The following is a 16,591-nucleotide window of genomic DNA, read 5'->3' on the forward strand; positions in this document are numbered from 1 at the left end:
GCGCCCTCCTGTTTGTAGTGGATTCAAGGTTCCGCTACTGCCGCTAAAATAAAAGCATTACAGTCCCGCTAAATTAAAGAAGGAAAACAAATGTTATAATGTTATGTCATCTCTTATTTTTTTCCCTTCTTCATTTTCTTTAAGATAAGATAAAAAAACAATGTCCCTAATTTGAGTGTTGAATGAAATAGGAAATTCTATAATTGAAAATATTATATAATTTGATTTGACCAATTCTAAAAAAAGTGAAAGTGTTCAACTTAATATCAAAAGCAAAGTCTTCCAAGTGGCTTTTGAATAAAAGAACTGCAGCAACTAAAACTTACACAAAAGAAACCACGTTGTAGAACACACACACACACACACACACGAACACACACGAACACACACACAGTTTGTGCTAGTTCTTTTTTCTTGGCAGGGTAATTTGGTTTTACTTACTGGAAATGTGGAATATGCAAAGCGCGTATTATTTGCATTGAAAATGTTTTGAGAGAAAAAATAATACATGTGGAACACATTTGTTTGTCACTGTATGCATTTTACAAAAATGTCAGGGGAAAAAAATGTGCTTTTTAACTTTACCATATGAATCTAATGATCTAACTATCTAGTTACTTTGCAGAACCAATTTTCATACAACATAGCATAGTCCATGAACCATCAGTAGCAAAAGTAAAAAATAGCAAGAAAAATACATTTTTGTCCTTATTCTTCTAGAACCAATCGTAGGTACAATATTTAGGTAACATTACAATAAACTATTACAGAGATGTTTAAATTAGGAATTACTACCTACATATTACATAGCAAATACTTTGACAATTGGTTTATAAAAGGATGCTAAAAAATAGTTGCTGTTTAAAAACAAATTTCAAAATATTCTTTTATTGAAATGGCAGCACAGTAAATAACATTCTTATTTTCTCATTACATACAAAATTCAGAACATTTGGTTCAAACTGAAAAATTCCCTCAAAAAAAAAAAAACATTTACTGAAAATGCTGTACATGGGAATGATGTCTACATGACTGAGCTGAATGGTGTTATTATATCAGTAGTAAAAGTGACATTTTTTCCAAGTTTGTGCTTCCTTTTTTTGACTTTTGACATTTTAAAACTATAAAGCAGTGAAAAAATAAAGCTGCACAATTACAGGTATTTTAACTTAGTCCTTTAACAAAAATAATTCAACATTCATGCAAAAAAGATGTACCTGGAAACTCAAAAATAATACAGCGAGGAATGATATTTCAAAAACCATCAGTCATCTTAGTCAAATTATGTTCCGGTTTACTATACATGTTCATTAAATGCAATGATGTCACCAATATATCAACATAAAGGACATAAACCGGGAAATACACCAAAAAAACAGGTCAAGGCACTGTGGCTCTGAGGCAGCTCTCTTCGATGACAGTTAATCATTCACTCTTTATAACCGGGCGCAGATCGACTCACTGGAGCAACTGAGCCAGTAATTAAGAGTTACTGCAGTTTAAACAACCTGAGGTGAGGGATGATGCTAAGAAAATAAACGCTGACAGTTTTCAATAACAGTTTGTGGACAATGTGTGAAAGCAAACTTTTTTGTGAACTTTGCAAAATAAAACAGTTCTTTGAAATCTATTGTTTTCTCCTAGGCAATGGTCCAAGTGGTCATCATGAAGGATGAGGAAAGTCACGTTCTGTGTGTCAGTGTTTTTTTCCCACCCCTTGGGTGATGTGTTGTAGCCACTCCTTCAACATTTGAAAGCTTGGTCGAGCAGCAGGATCCAGGTTCCAGCACTGTTTCATGATGTTATACACCACTTCAGGACATCCATCTGGACAGTCCATTTTGTATCCCTTCTCCACTCGAGGCACAACGTCCTTTAATGGCTACAGAATGGAAAACAGTTTTTGTTAGGAAGAGTGCTAACAGGAAACATATTCCTTTGATAAACTAGTGTGATCCCTGTTTAAGGGTTAGGGCCGGGCAATATGGCAGAAATCTATAAATGACTCTTCACTGTGCAGGGGCCTAAAATATAATTTTAATTTTATTTTCCTTTTTGCATTTGGGACAGTTTATGTATTTTACTTACTTGCCTTTTGTATTTTTATTATTTATTTATTTTCAGTTATATCTTTATTTTATTTTTATGTTTTAATTTTATTATTATTATTATTTGGTGTGTATGTGTGTATATGTGTGTGTGCGTACATGGGTATGCACATATTTATATATGGTAATTACTTTATTTATGTGCTGTTGAATGATGATGATTGTTGTCCTTCAAATCCAAATAAAAATTTGATCACAAAAAAAATATAAGTCATTACTTATGCTAAATTAAAAAAATACACCAGCTCTAGTTTTCCAAATGTGCATATTTCCTTTTGAATATGAATTCTGTAAAACTGTGCTGGACCGTTTTATAGATTGAACGACTAATCAAATAAATAAACATCAGTTTAATCAATAATGAAAATGTTCATTAGTTTTAGGCCTGTGTTCTGTATCACGTGATGGAGGATGAGAAGCAAGCCAGTTACTGCTTAAAGATACAGTTAGATCATTAAAGAACAAAATACTTTTCACATATTCATTAAAGAGGAATTTAGTCTTTTTTAATCCTGTTCTTTAATTTCAGGTATGCACATGACCTCAAAGAAAACTGTTTTAGATGCTATACATATTGTACATTGTTAGGCTCTATAAAAGTCCCAAAACAACAACAAAATAGCATCCTTTGGCATGATAAACAGCTTCTCAACAATTACTGCTATAGGAAAGAGTCTAGACTCTAAATGCACTTCTGATTAATCTCCCTCCTAAATCAAAGCCCTAAATCCTACTTTATATTTTCCGTATGGCTCTTTCCAAAAAGATACTGATACTTACAATTCTTGGATAAGGCACTCGGCCAAAAGAGTAAATCTCCCAAAGCAAAATGCCATAGCTCCAAACGTCTGATTTGGTGGAAAAATTCTATTGATTAAGAGAAAAACACACATGTAAGAGTTTATCTCAATCAGTGGGAGCTGCACATGGCAAAGCCCAGCACTCGTCATGGCAACAGTCCTTGTAAACTACACTGTACCTTTTCTCTGAGGGCCTCCGGGGCTGTCCACTTCACAGGCAGCTTTGCAGTGTCCTGAACGGAAGAAGCCTCTTTGGTGAGACCAAAGTCGCTGACTTTGGCGATGTTGTCGTCTGACACGAGAACGTTGCGAGCTGCTAAGTCTCGGTGGACAAAGTTATTGGTTTCCAGGTACGCCATGGCTTCACAGACATCTCTGTAAAAGTGCAAGGAAACAACATTTTCTGTTTAAACTCTCAATCCTGGGATCAAAAACAAAGACTATCCTAAAGTGCTCACTGTGGAGGTGTCTTGCAAATAGTTTACATTCAGTGTTTCTTGCTTACAGTGTGTTGCCTGCATGTCAAACTTCTGCTTTTACTGGTGCATTGCTGCCTTTTACACTTCTAACAGTCACCAACTGTGTAGAATTACATGAAACTGAGAGACATAATACAGCTGTTGTCACTTCCATTTGGAAATAATAATCCATTTTGAGGTAGGCCTACATGCAAGTTGTTTTTTTTTTTTAAACATTACGTTATTTGAACTGCAAGCCCTGACAGCAACTGTTTCCAAATGACATTTTCCTACACTAAATGAAATGTGGAGCTAAGCAGCCACGTTAAGATTTAAGTTCTAGATGCATTACAAATCTAAATGTGTTGAAGTTAACAATAATGGACGAAACATCAGCTAGTTGTGTGCAATTTGGACACCGAAAAACATTGGTGCAATACTGCAATAAATACTGTATTAAAAGTAGATATTGTGTAAATATAAAAGCGTATCACTTAAAAAAAAAAGTTTTCCCTGAATTTTTTTTCACAGGATAATAATTTTTGTTAATAAAAAAAAAAACTTCATTAAGACACAGTTTTACGGATCAGAGTTTTTTTTCATGGAAACTTTTTTCTTCTGAGTGAATAATCTCATAACATGTTTTTTTTCAAGTGAACGCATTACATTTTCATTGATAATAGCTGTCATACTCACAGTGCAAAATTAAGGAGGGCATCTCCACCGAGTACTGTCCGGCCTCTAGAACGTAAGTAGTCAACCAAACAGCCCTGAAAACAAACAAACAGACATGTGGCATCCTTCTGACATTACTGTGGTTGCTGACAAGCTATCAGACAGACAGTCTGCCACCTACCTTGGCCATGTACTCAGTAACTATATACAGACTCCCGTTCTCCTCCACAATCACTCCAAGCAGCTGCACCAAGTTATCGTGCCGTAGTTGCCTGAGGGAGGAGAGGAGCACACAGACATGTTGTGTGTTACTTACTTGTGTATTCATGTTCCTTAAAAAAAAGAAACATCAACCTGTAATTATCCTTACGTCATGACAGAAGCCTCTGCAATAAAAGCCTGTGCTGTAGCATCATTCTTTATGCACTTAACAGCTACTTTGGTCCCTCTGTAGTCTCCCACCATGACATCTGGAATCATCACAAACAAACAATGAACTGTTAACTCACATTTAACAATGTCTACTTTATTCACCATTCTTCCTGGCACAGACCAAGAACAAAGATAACAAAAACCTCTCATTTTACCATCATGAGTGAATATATTGACCTAGAATTGAATGCAATTAAGGAAGTTTGCATGTTAAGATTTACTTGACTTTTATCAAAACTTTTGTATGAATTCTCTACACATTTTTTTAAAATAAACTTGTTATACCACATACTCTTTAAAGTCAAAGTCACGCTACATCTTCCCCATTTACATGTTCATCATACATATCTGATCTCTGCAAAGGGTCATTTGTACTATTCAGTGTAAACTCAAAGCTACTTGCCTCCAAACTCTCCTTTCCCAATAACCTGCTGCAGCTTTAGGTCTTTTCTGTTCATCGACCAGCCACCTGTTGGAAAATATTACATGCAGCTGAAATATACTGTACCATGCTACATGAGCAAAAAAATGACATGGTTGCAAAAACTGTAAAGCACCAAAAAATTGAGACTTACTCCTGGAAAACTCATCCTGAGCAGCCACCGTCCCCTCCTCCACCTTTGGCTTTAGTAGTCTGGTGCACAGGCCATCGGCATCTTTGGTGTAGTGCTACAAAGAAAAGCAACCAAGAAATAAATGAATGTTGAAAGATAAATAACACCAGTATTAGGGCATTTTAGGGCTCTGCAAAGGCTTCTCATTGCAGATATAGCCTTATATACTCAACATGAACATGTTTCCAATGACCTTTGGTTGCTCTTAGTGGCTTTATATTTTAATATTTTATATTCTTTTTAATTATTTGAATGATCTTCCAAGTTTTATTGTGTTTCTGTTTTAGATTTGTGTACATTATGATAATGCATTGTATTTATTGATTTATTGTTGATTTATTGTTGGTTTATTGATATTTTATTGTTCATGTTAACTTGTACAGCCCGTCCTTTGGTCATCTTTGGTAAACATGCTATATAAATAAACTTTGATTTATATGTGAGTACAATATAAAAAAATGTTGTGAGAAAACACCTAAAAAAACTGCTTACAGTAATCATTGGCTAAATTATTTGTCAGGTTATCCTCCATCAAGAGAAAATCCAGTTTGCCCTGAAGGACAAACTTAATATATTGCTGGATTATATATTAAAATATAATGCTTTATATGAAATATCTCTTTGAGGGTCTCAATTAATATAATTGATGTATGTATTTCTCTTTTGATTTTCTGTTATTTTGTTAGCTTGTATACTCTTCTATTCTACCAAATAAAATAAGCATCTAACTATACATTCTTTCTAAGCACTAACAGAGCTTCAATAAAAATACTATGTCAGCTATCACTGACATTACAGTTTGGAAGCAATAAAAGTCAGCAGCAGTGTATCAGAATGACCAATAGAGGGCTGTATAGTCAAATTACTGACAACTAAATTAGATCAGACTAAAACTACTTATACTCTTATTTTTTACGTTGCAGAATTTATAGTATTTTTCTGTTCAAAATAAGCATGATAAACAGGAAGAGGAGTCAGTTTGAGAGTAAAGGCCTGATGTCTTTCTGAGGTTAGAACTGTGCACCTCAGCACACTGCTCACTCTTCCTCTTTGACACTTCCTGTTCATTATTTGTTCCAGGAACTGTATGTGGTCTATGAGGTAGCACAGAGACGCGGGGGCTCCGAAACAGGAAAATGTTATAAACATACAGTAGATGAAAGCTCATTTTAGTAGCAGGGCAACACTTATTGTATTTATAAAACAAAACCTAATTTTAATGCATTACCTCAACCAGCTGCATGAGGTTTTCAAAGTACCCCTCCTCATCGATTGTGAGCTTGCCGTTGTGGTAGATGATGCGGTAGTGCTCCACTTTGCCGTCACAGCTCACACACAGGGTGTAGTCGCCGGGGAAGTTGGTGCTCTCTCGCACCAAGAACAGCCCTGTTTCAGGAGGGTTAAGCAGCTGCTCGGCCTGATCCCGAGTTATCTTCCCATGGAACCATCTGAGAGCCAAAGAACCAGAGAGATAAAGAGACCAATACAACAGGGCTGCACACACAAAAGAAATGTAGTAAAATGGAAATATGAAGTGCAATATCCAAATTGGAGGAGAATCCCAAAAAATGTGTCAAAATACCACTCTGAATTAAGTATTGTGGTGTTGCAAGGTGTCTTGTCCTACAAATTGTTTTCTACAGATTAAATAAACTATATATTTTGATCCTTTTTACTGTCATTTTCAATGAAAATGAGAATAATGATCCAAAAAAATGACTATGCCCTCCCAAACAATGAATTATATCCCAATTGCAATATCAAAATAAAACCATCATTAATCTATTTACTTAAGTAAATCTATTTACTTACTTGATTCCTGTGGTCTTTGTCTAGTACCATCAGGTTGAATGCACTTATTGTAAGTCGCTTTGGACAAAAGCGTCTGCTAAATGACATGTAATGTAATGTAACTTTGCATGAAACCTTTTTCTAATGTATCAAAAAGTCCTTATAATGATTTTTATATCTTAGAAACCAAAAGGTACACACAGTTTCTGGTTTATTATGTACAAAAATCTAAAACTAATGCAGTCTAACAGATCAGTCCTGCTATATATCTGCCATTCATTAAGATTATTATGTTAAGTTTTAGTTTACACTGTTTCAGAGCAGCGCTGGTTTAACTGTGTGGTCATTTTGACAGCTACACTTAAACTGCTGTTGAAGTTTACCACATTATACTGATACTAAAAAGTGTTAGTAATAATATTTTGTCCACCCAATCTTTATCAATAAGTGGAGACTAAATATTAGAAACACCTTTCAGTGTAACACAGTTACTCAGTTTCACACAGTTCAACATCACCGCAAACTACTGCCTCAAAAACAAGAATTAACCCATTGACGCCTAAAACTTCCTGTAAAACCTCTGGGTGATTTTAAAATAACCCCCTAAAACCTGAAGTTTTTCTGGAAATTCAACAGAAGTGTCAACGCTTCTACTAAATTATAGATTTTCAGCCTCTGTAGCAGATAGAAATGAAATTCAAAAAGTATTTGAGAGCTTATACAAATACCGTACTACAAAACGACGTATCCGCTTTCCAGGCTTCAATGGGTTAAGTAGTAATTATTTTTAGTATAAATATATCCTCTGTCGGCACTGGAAGGGATGTCTCGAATGCTTTCACGATGTTTGTGAAATCAGTGGATCCTGGATCAGAATTTTTGTTTAATACTAATGAAAGACTGCAGGGTTCAATACTGTGAGCCTGTGTTGCTGATCCTTTCCTTCTGGCCTTTGAGGCATTTTCATCCTTTTTGCTTGATGCACTTCAATGTCTTAGAATTAAGGAGGTTTTTAAGTGTATGTATGTGTCTGTGAAGCCAAAGGCAAAGTTCCAACGAGTGGAAAATAAAGATGTCAGTCTTATCTTAAAAAGGCCCTTAATGCAAATAAAACAAATACTGTTCTGGAGATACAGAGGTATAGATTACAGTCATTTGCATAAACAGTGTGACTAGCTCTATTATTGAGACGGTCACCTAATATACAGTACATTCATTTGCATGATGACATTCCTTGACTTGTGTCTGTTCTAGACATAATAAACTATATTATATTTCAGTGTACCTGTAAACAAGTTGTTGTAATACAAGAGAAAGGATGCTCAGCCACACTGTATGTATAAAAAATAAATTATATGTCTGTGAACATACATATAGATACTAAGTGATGTTTTAGGGTAGATTAGGCTAAGAGTAGTCTTTATGTCTATCTTTGTCATTTCATATTAGATTATTGGTTACTGTTGCCTGGTTAGGTTTGTCTTCATGAAGTCATTCAAGACATTATTTTGTGATCAAGGGCTCTATAAATAAACCTGTCATTCATTCACATGCTCACTTGCATGTAACCGGAAACCCGTCATGTGGACAAAAGGGGAGATTTTTTCAGATTACTTCAGTCTGAGACAGAACAGAAACAACAGGAAACAACGCAGGGTTCGAGCAAAGCTGAGCTGGAAACAGACAGAAGTGCACTGCAATTACAACACAGCCCGACCCAACTGTGGTCTCCATTCACATAACTACAGCACCACTGCCTTTAGCAACCACACAGCCTTAGGGAGAGGGCAAAGTCAAGCTATTTTAGCCATCGCTGCAAACACCACACAAAGTTAATGTGGTGGCAACTTTTGAGATAAAGATAAGACACATAAACCTGATCCTGTTTGCTTTGTTAATAAAAGATTACATTTAATAAACCATGATAATCTGTGTACTCACGGCATTAGACTCAGCTTGCCTCCAGATTTCACACCTTCTCTTTTCTGAACATAGTTTGCTGGAATTGTTCCCTCGCGACCTGCAGTGTTTTTAGCTTGGTACCAGTTTGGATCCTGGAACAAGAAATGTCAGAATTGGTTAAAATGAAAAAGCTAAATATGAATGTGGAGCAGGAAACATAACCATGAAGTCATTCAATATATTTTTATTTCTACTCTGAAGGTTTCAAGAAGTTCAATTTAAGACTTTAAGAATTTAAGATCTATTGATGCAATTAAGGATCTATTTCACGTCCATACTGGCCATGTGGGGAGGGGAAATCAGAGCCTACCTTTAAGTCAAAAGTTCTTAATTTCAGCATTTTCTTGCGCAAGGTACAGGGTGCTTCAGATGTTTTATTTTCAAAGGGCTGCGAACAAGTTTTTAAGTTTTTTTTTCCGATTTTACTGAACATGCACCTACCCACATTACATAATAGTAACATGAAGAGAAACTATTTTAACTGGTTATTTCTAGTAAGTTAGTATATTTATATATGAAGAGAAGTCACAGTAGCCCACGCATGACGCCTACAGTAGTACAGAATATACCTACGACATCAAATGACCATTAAACGTCATAGTTTGGTCATTTTTAAGTGCCAAAATTACTTAGTTCAAGTGCAAAAAAGTATTTAGGGACAAAACTACTTGGTTAGGGTTAGGAAAAGATTGTGGTTTGGAGTAAATATGAACGTTACGCCCAAAGTTCAGGCTCAGGTTATGGGTGTCTTTGGCAGTAAAATGAGCATGTTGTGTAACCTGCAAGACTGCAGATACAATCTATTTTGCAGGGACATCATTGCTGGTCTGGCTATGAGCGACTACAAAGCAACCTACACACTAGGGTGTGACTAAATAAATTGTGAACGTGTTTCACGGTTTGCAGGTTGTTGGCTTTGTTTTTTAGTTTTGTTTCAGTGTGTCAAAAAGAAAACTCCCAAGAACACATTTAAGAGACTTGAACTAATGAACTAATGCAACTTCATAAAAGTAACTTGAACTACATAATCGATTTATAAGATCTGTCAAAATTGTGTTTAAGATATTTTATGGCCTATTTATATATAGTATAGTATTTAGGGACCTGGGAAAACCCCTTATCTACAGACAATAACTGTCACTATCACATTCACATATGCATGAGAACTCAGAAACAAAAAAATATATATAATAAAAGTATTTATAGAAACATAGGCCATGGAATATTACCTTTGTGACGATAATGATAGTCAACACATCTCCTTTGTTGAAGGGCAGGTCCTGTTCCGATGTGCCTTTGAAGTTGTACCTGGCCACACACTCTGTGCCCTGTGGCCATGGAGTCTACGGGAACATGGGCAGAACACTAATTAGCAAACAAATTTCTCAAAATTACTCATCAGACATGTCTCGTGTGATTCTGTCTGTACTGTTGAGGCCGATCTTACCTGGACCTCTGTCATGGTGAGGTGGTTCAATCCTCTCACAGGTGATGTTTTCTAGCTGCTACCATTAGAGCTAATAATCACACACGCACATACAGTACCTGAGAAGAGAAACAGAATTGAGTCAGAATGACGCCCCCCAGTTCAGAGATATTGACTGAAAAATTCTCAGGAATTTTCTCAGAATTTGGGGTTTGTGCACAACATAAGTGACAGTCAACAAGTCAGCTGTTATCAGAATGCACTAGAGAGGCGTCAGATCAGACTGTCAGTAAAAATAACTCACTGATACAGAAAGCAGAACTAACAAGTCTATTTTTTTTAATCATACTTTCACAACTGTGGCAGAATGTTTCCATGACGCAGGAAAACAGTAAGTATATACAGACTGGGCCCCAGACACAACTATGCTCTGAAGTGTATTTTGGAATAATATTCTAGCTTAATAAAACTTGATATTGTTTTGTATTCTATATGGTACCAATGGTTCAAACTGCTTCTCCAGCTGAGCTCCAATGACTGGCCCATGTAGGAATCAAGATAGCTCTCTTCAACGCTGGAATGCAAACTTGCGGTGAGATCTGACCAGGCCCTAGGGACTCATCCAGCCCAGCCTTTCTTTACGTCAATAAAGCAGCCACTGTGACTATAACCTTAGGCCTGAGTCACCCAGGGGCAGCGTTTCCATGATACATGCACAACAAAACTGAGCGGAGGCATTATAATGAAATAATGACCGATGGATTAAGTCATGCTCAACACAACCCCTCTCTATCCTCCCCCAAAACCCCACTTCCTCTCTTCCTGAATCAGTTCCCATGGAGAAGTGGTGAGGCCCAATGGTCAGAGCTCAGGGAAAGTCCTGACTCTGATAGATCAGTCATTTTACATGAGGTCACATCCTCAGACATGACCATTTCTTTGCAGGCGGCTTCCTGTATGAGAGCCCAGATTTAAAATACTTTGAAATATAAACTATAACTGCTGAAATCAGCCCGAAAGCTCTTCTTTAAAAAAACCTTTAACAAATGTTCTATATCTGCTATGTCACTCATTAAAATAACTGGCCTGGCTCTTCACAGACACCAAACGTGAGACTAAAAACTCTCCCGTGTCCCAGAGAGGACTGTCATCACTCAGTGTGATGAGGATGTGGCGGATGTTGTCCTCTATGGAGTACTGCAGCTGTCTATATGGACACATTTCCCACGCCCATCAACCCACGAAGGACACCCCCATTCTGCATCTGCTCATCCCAATCCATCTTTTTGAAGTTACACTGTTCGAAAGGTCATAACAGGAAAATAAGTCTGCAGTCATGCTGGTATGGCTTTGAGGCTGTGGTGCTCATTGTAAAGAAGACCAAACCAATCTCTTCAGCAGGCTCAGTCAAACTTTCTAAATGCCTCCAATAAATAAGCTGTAGGGTAAACAAAAAACGTTTACAGGTGCTCGATCAGAAAACTAAACCAAGGAAAGTACCTGCTATTTTAACTGTGCAGAATTTTGATCAACAAAAGATCTTCGGCAGACTTTAGACCAATCTTTCCTTATCTTACACAATAAAGTATTTGCGCACAAGTGGGTTTTTCTTGATAATACATATGTACTTTCACTTAAAAGATCGTATCACTTCTTTCACTACTGATAAAAAGTCAGGGGGTCGCCAAAGTTGCACCAAATTCCAGTAGTCAAAAGATTTCAGTCTGAATAATAAATGTCAACCTGCTGGTGGTGCTAGATGAAAAGTCAGAGTATCACCAAGTCATCCTGTGGGGATCATGGATGTCTGTACTTAATGTCAATGCAATGCATCCAGTAGCTGTTGAGATGTTTCAGTCTGAACCAAAGTGGTGGATCAACTGACAACACCATCCCCAGAGCCATGCTCCAAGCTCATCTAAATTAGAAAAGACATCCATTCTTCTGACTAAAATCTTAGCATGAGTGTTAACTTGAAGCAATGAATCATGTTCACAGTGATCTGAAAGTTGTTGATCTGTTGATTGCAACAGAATCTGCCTGAGCAAAGTTCTTGGTGAAGGAGCAAAGTGATCTCACCAAGTGAGGAATGGATCAGTGGAGCCAAGGCTGACACACAGCAGCACTTTTTAATTCCCTTCTTTCGGGACAGTGAATGCATCTCAGCAGCGGGCCACCAGCAGCAGATTGAAAAGGACAGAACTCAGTCTGTCATGGTGTCGCATTGCCATTTTCAGAGAGCTCTACATGGAGCCACAGCTTGCTCTTTTCAGGAAGCAGACAAGGCCGTCATTGTGAGTTAGTTGAGCTTCTACTGACCCCCTGGCTTCTACTGACCCCTGTCTCATTGAGAAGTCCATCATCATCAGTCTTTCCAGTCCTTTAGGGGCAGCAGTGCTTTAGTTCTGCAGGTCCACAGATATGAGCTGTACTTTAGTTTACATTTTTTTGTTTCATTAAGTGAAAGTGTCTGCTACTCTGATATTGTCATGGGAACTATATTTTACAAAAAAATAACCCCATGATACAGCAATTGCATCAGTGAATTAGTAGATCAGACTGAGAGATAGTCTGCTGCGGAAGTGATGCACGACATACAATGAGCTACTGAAAGCAACAGGAAACCAGCAAACACGTCAGAAACTGACTGAATGTGAATGAAGCCAGGAAAGAGTACAAACTTGCTCTAAATCTAACAAGTCGCTGATAAGAAGAGGTGTCATATCACTTTTATTTTCCAATTTGACACATTTTAGACATCCATAACAATCCTCTTGTTGAGACCAAACTGGTTGATCAACATTTGACTCTTGTCTTGTGTAAGTCAGCCGTAGTCTAAACTGTACAAATGAGTGGAAGCCTGACGGCACGAAGCAAGACAGGACAGGAATGTAGAAATATCTTCTCTGGTCGTGTTTAAATCTGCCACTCCCTCTCCTGTCTGCATAGGTGAAGAAAATGCTGATCGTGCAAGGTGTAGCAAAAGGTGCTGTGATAGAGTGAAGTCAGGACGGCTGGAGGTCCTGGGGATTGATTTGCAAATTTGTTCATTTCGAAACAGCATCATGTTACTTTAAATAAAAACAGTGTGACAAATACAATTAAATATATATTCTCACTTGTAGAAAGCAAAGTACAAATACTCAAGTACTATACTCAGGTGAAATTTTGAGTTACTTGCATATCGATATTATATTGATAATACGATGAGTGTAGATATCGTCTTAGATGTTGGATATCGTAATAATGTAAATGTTGTCTGTTAATGGTTTTAAAGGCTGCAATACAGTAAAATTATGTTATGTATGTGTAAATATTTTGTAAAAGCACCAATTCTCTAAGATACAATATTGTTGCAATACTGATAGAGGTATTTGTTACTTAGGCTACTTACCTGTTTTCATTTTAGGTTACTTTATACTTCCACTCCACTACATTTTAGAGGAACATATGGCACTTTTTACTCTTCTACATTTGTCTGATAGCTAGAGTTACTTTTCAGATTAACATATTACATTAAAAAACCTATAATAAACCTAACTTAACTTTGATTAAATCCGTGGCTCCAAATTGTTATGCCAAAAAGCAGTGTCTACTTGAGGTCTCTTGTCACACTTCAGTTTTAAGCAAGGAGACATTTGCCCTCTAAACATCTGAGATAGCTTCATTTAAATAGGTGTTCATTGCACAAAGTCAAACTTCGTTTCTTCTTCTTTTAAACCACATTATTCATCTCACTACCAAAAAGAGTTTGCTTGCTGTCTTTTGTAGGCGCCTGAACCCTAGGCTGGTGTCTGTATAAGTTCAAATTAGCTCCAGCTCGATCTGCTACAACATATAAATACTGCTTAAACATTGACACATCAGTATCAACAATCTAATAATACAATTTGTATTAATATTTCAGCCACAGAGGCCATCTATTTATGTTACAAGTACTACTGACACTTATCTGTATTTTGCTGATGGTACTTCTGTGCTTTTCGAAAGCAGGGCTGATTTTTACAGTAATGTATTTATACTTTTATTTATACTTTTTAAAGGATCTGAATACTTTTTCCACCTGTGGATATCCTGTAGTACTAATGTCTTACTGAGTATTGAGTCTGTGTTGTTGACTGTGCTGCCCTACATCCTTCTCCTGTGTGCAGCAGGGGGCCTGTGTATCTGTCCCTCATGCTGACCCTCCAGTCTCAGGATGCTCAACGACTGCTTTGATGCTGCTGCCCTATTATCATCACCATTACAGCAGCAGGGTGGCAGGGCCAAGGGCAGAGAGAAGGAAGCAATGGTTTCTGTCTTGTCCCCTGAGCTTTTATCTGTCAGGTACACAAACCAATCTTGTGGTGAGAAATGGTGGCATGTGCTTCTTCACATGCCACCAGTTCACCCAGCTGGGTCTGACAGCATGCAGATGTTCTAGAGGAACCTCAGAGGAGGAAACCACCTTTGCCTCTGGGACAACAGCTGGACTCTAATGCAGCAGCACTGCTCACTGACACAACTGTCTGCAGGATATAAGACAGGAAGTACGAGTCCAGTGGTAGGCCCTGCAACACAAGCTGTCATTATATCACTTTAATGGCGGCCACTTTTGCCTGTGAGGCTCGATAATACAATGAGTGAAAGTAAATGGCATGGTAGAAAGGGAAAAAAGTATCCTGTTTATCATAAACAAATACAAAGGTTAACACTGAAGAACAAGGAGGTCTTCAGAGTAACAGGAAGAGAAAATCAATGACTGTCAGTCAAGGGAAATTCCCTCTTGATTTGGCATCAGGTATGACAGTAAACTTTGCATTTTACTCCGATCCAACGTTCAAACACCACAACGAAGGCCTTCAATCTTGACACTAATTAAGAATATTACAAAGTAAACACGCCAACAAAACAAAAAAAACACCATGTAAGGCAACGCTGCTATGCCTGAGCAGTGGACAGACACTTCCTTGCTGAGGTGCACACCATGCAGTGCAATGCTGCTCTGCTGATGCAGCCATGCACAGCACATTACAGGGTAGCAGGGTATGCTTTGCTGTGGTTTCATGAGCTTTTTTCACCAGCTTCATCCTTCCTTACAGTTTTTCACATACAAAGAAGAGTCATCTGTGAAGAAGCTCTAAGGCAAGGCCAGAACCAGACTGGCCTTAGAATTGTTTTCTCTTTAGAAATTTGCTCTCTTGGCTGGAGGAGCATCACCCCAAAACAAACCTAAGAGGTCACTGCTCTGACAGATACTGGTTTAGTTTAACATTTTTTTCTGTTTTGCACTTGAGGCACTAGCAATTTCTCAAACTTTTTGATAAACTGTTTCCTGAGCCAGAGCAAAACTGAGAGGCTTAAGCCCTCTGCAAAACCATGCACTCCAGCAAGTGCAGACAGTTTTATAAAGCCAGTAACGGTTTAAAAGAAAACCCTCAAAGGTCACAGGCTCTGTGACAGATCTGATGCACCATCTTGAGTCAAAAAGTATCACTATCAGTATCAATATCTACCATGGTGTTGTGAAAAGCTGCATGATGCAACTGCATCACCCCAAAAGGCAGAGGAAGTGGCAGAAGTTTGGAGGATGTTAAAAGGGAAATTATATTGTTAAAGCTTGTGATTTTTCTGTAAAACACACAGAGCTGCACTTACATATAAAAGGAAGAATGCTTTCTGATAAACTTCATCAGAGCTGTCAGTTACTGTACAGTAACAAAGTGTAGTGTAGGGGCTGACAGGCTCACAGTTTAGCTCGATTTTATTGTACAGCACAACACAAAAGCGTCACAGCCATGGCTCCACTTCAAAATAAAACTCTTACCTGTTTGCAGGCACACCAAAAAAAACTTAGTTTGAGAGAATAGCAGGTGATTTGGCTACTGCCCGAAGTCCGTTTTCATCTGAACGCCAGCAGAGAAATTCCCATTCACGAATTAAATACCGACAGTTAATGTCGAAGCGTAAAACACAGCAACGAGGAAGTGAAATAATCTGCCGCAGGTGACCTGAAACTTCAATAGTCCAAAAGTGTCTCAATAAAACAGCAGACTATTCGTTGCTGTGTGTCCTGTCACATCATTTGAAAAACTCGCTTTAAAAATGTTTTAAAAAACAACTTTTCCACAAACTTATCGCCGCGGTCTTGGTGATCCTTCTGTAGTAATAACTGTCAAGTGTGAGGAAAAAACGAGATAACTTAACTGGGTTATTGCAACAAAGACATAAACGCGATTTAGACTAATTTGTGGCTACTTTCTGCTGCCCCACTCCTTTTCCCCGTCAGAAACATTCAAGTTTTTTTCTTTTTTTTGCCCCACCTTGATTTTGCAGTGCACATGCG

At 37.6% G+C, this 16,591-nt stretch overlaps 1 protein-coding gene across 1 annotated transcript; it reads right to left on the reverse strand.

The window, feature by feature from the left end:
- Nucleotides 1–880: 880 nt before the first annotated feature.
- On the reverse strand, nucleotides 881–16,567 carry LOC131972991 (tyrosine-protein kinase CSK-like). The gene is made up of 13 exons (XM_059334826.1): nucleotides 16,073–16,567; nucleotides 10,288–10,385; nucleotides 10,070–10,183; nucleotides 8,820–8,932; nucleotides 6,316–6,535; nucleotides 5,049–5,142; nucleotides 4,877–4,942; nucleotides 4,412–4,511; nucleotides 4,223–4,313; nucleotides 4,063–4,136; nucleotides 3,088–3,283; nucleotides 2,889–2,975; nucleotides 881–1,882 (listed from the first exon to the last, which is right to left on the reverse strand). The coding sequence occupies exons 2-13, from the start codon at nucleotides 10,300–10,302 to the stop codon at nucleotides 1,697–1,699; spliced, it is 1,356 nt and encodes a 451-aa protein (XP_059190809.1). The 5' UTR covers nucleotides 10,303–10,385; nucleotides 16,073–16,567; the 3' UTR covers nucleotides 881–1,696.
- Nucleotides 16,568–16,591: the final 24 nt, after the last annotated feature.

The sequence above is a fragment of the Centropristis striata genome, chromosome 6, assembly GCF_030273125.1.
Source record: "Centropristis striata isolate RG_2023a ecotype Rhode Island chromosome 6, C.striata_1.0, whole genome shotgun sequence".
NCBI classification, from domain to species: domain Eukaryota; kingdom Metazoa; phylum Chordata; class Actinopteri; order Perciformes; family Serranidae; genus Centropristis; species Centropristis striata.

Coding starts and splice junctions, on each gene's coding strand:
- LOC131972991 (XM_059334826.1), bottom strand. Junction 3,284..4,062: donor GCCCTCCTTAATTTTGCACT/GTGAGTATGACA, acceptor GCACTTTTACAG/AGATGTCTGTGAAGCCATGG. Junction 2,976..3,087: donor CGGAGGCCCTCAGAGAAAAG/GTACAGTGTAGT, acceptor CTTAATCAATAG/AATTTTTCCACCAAATCAGA.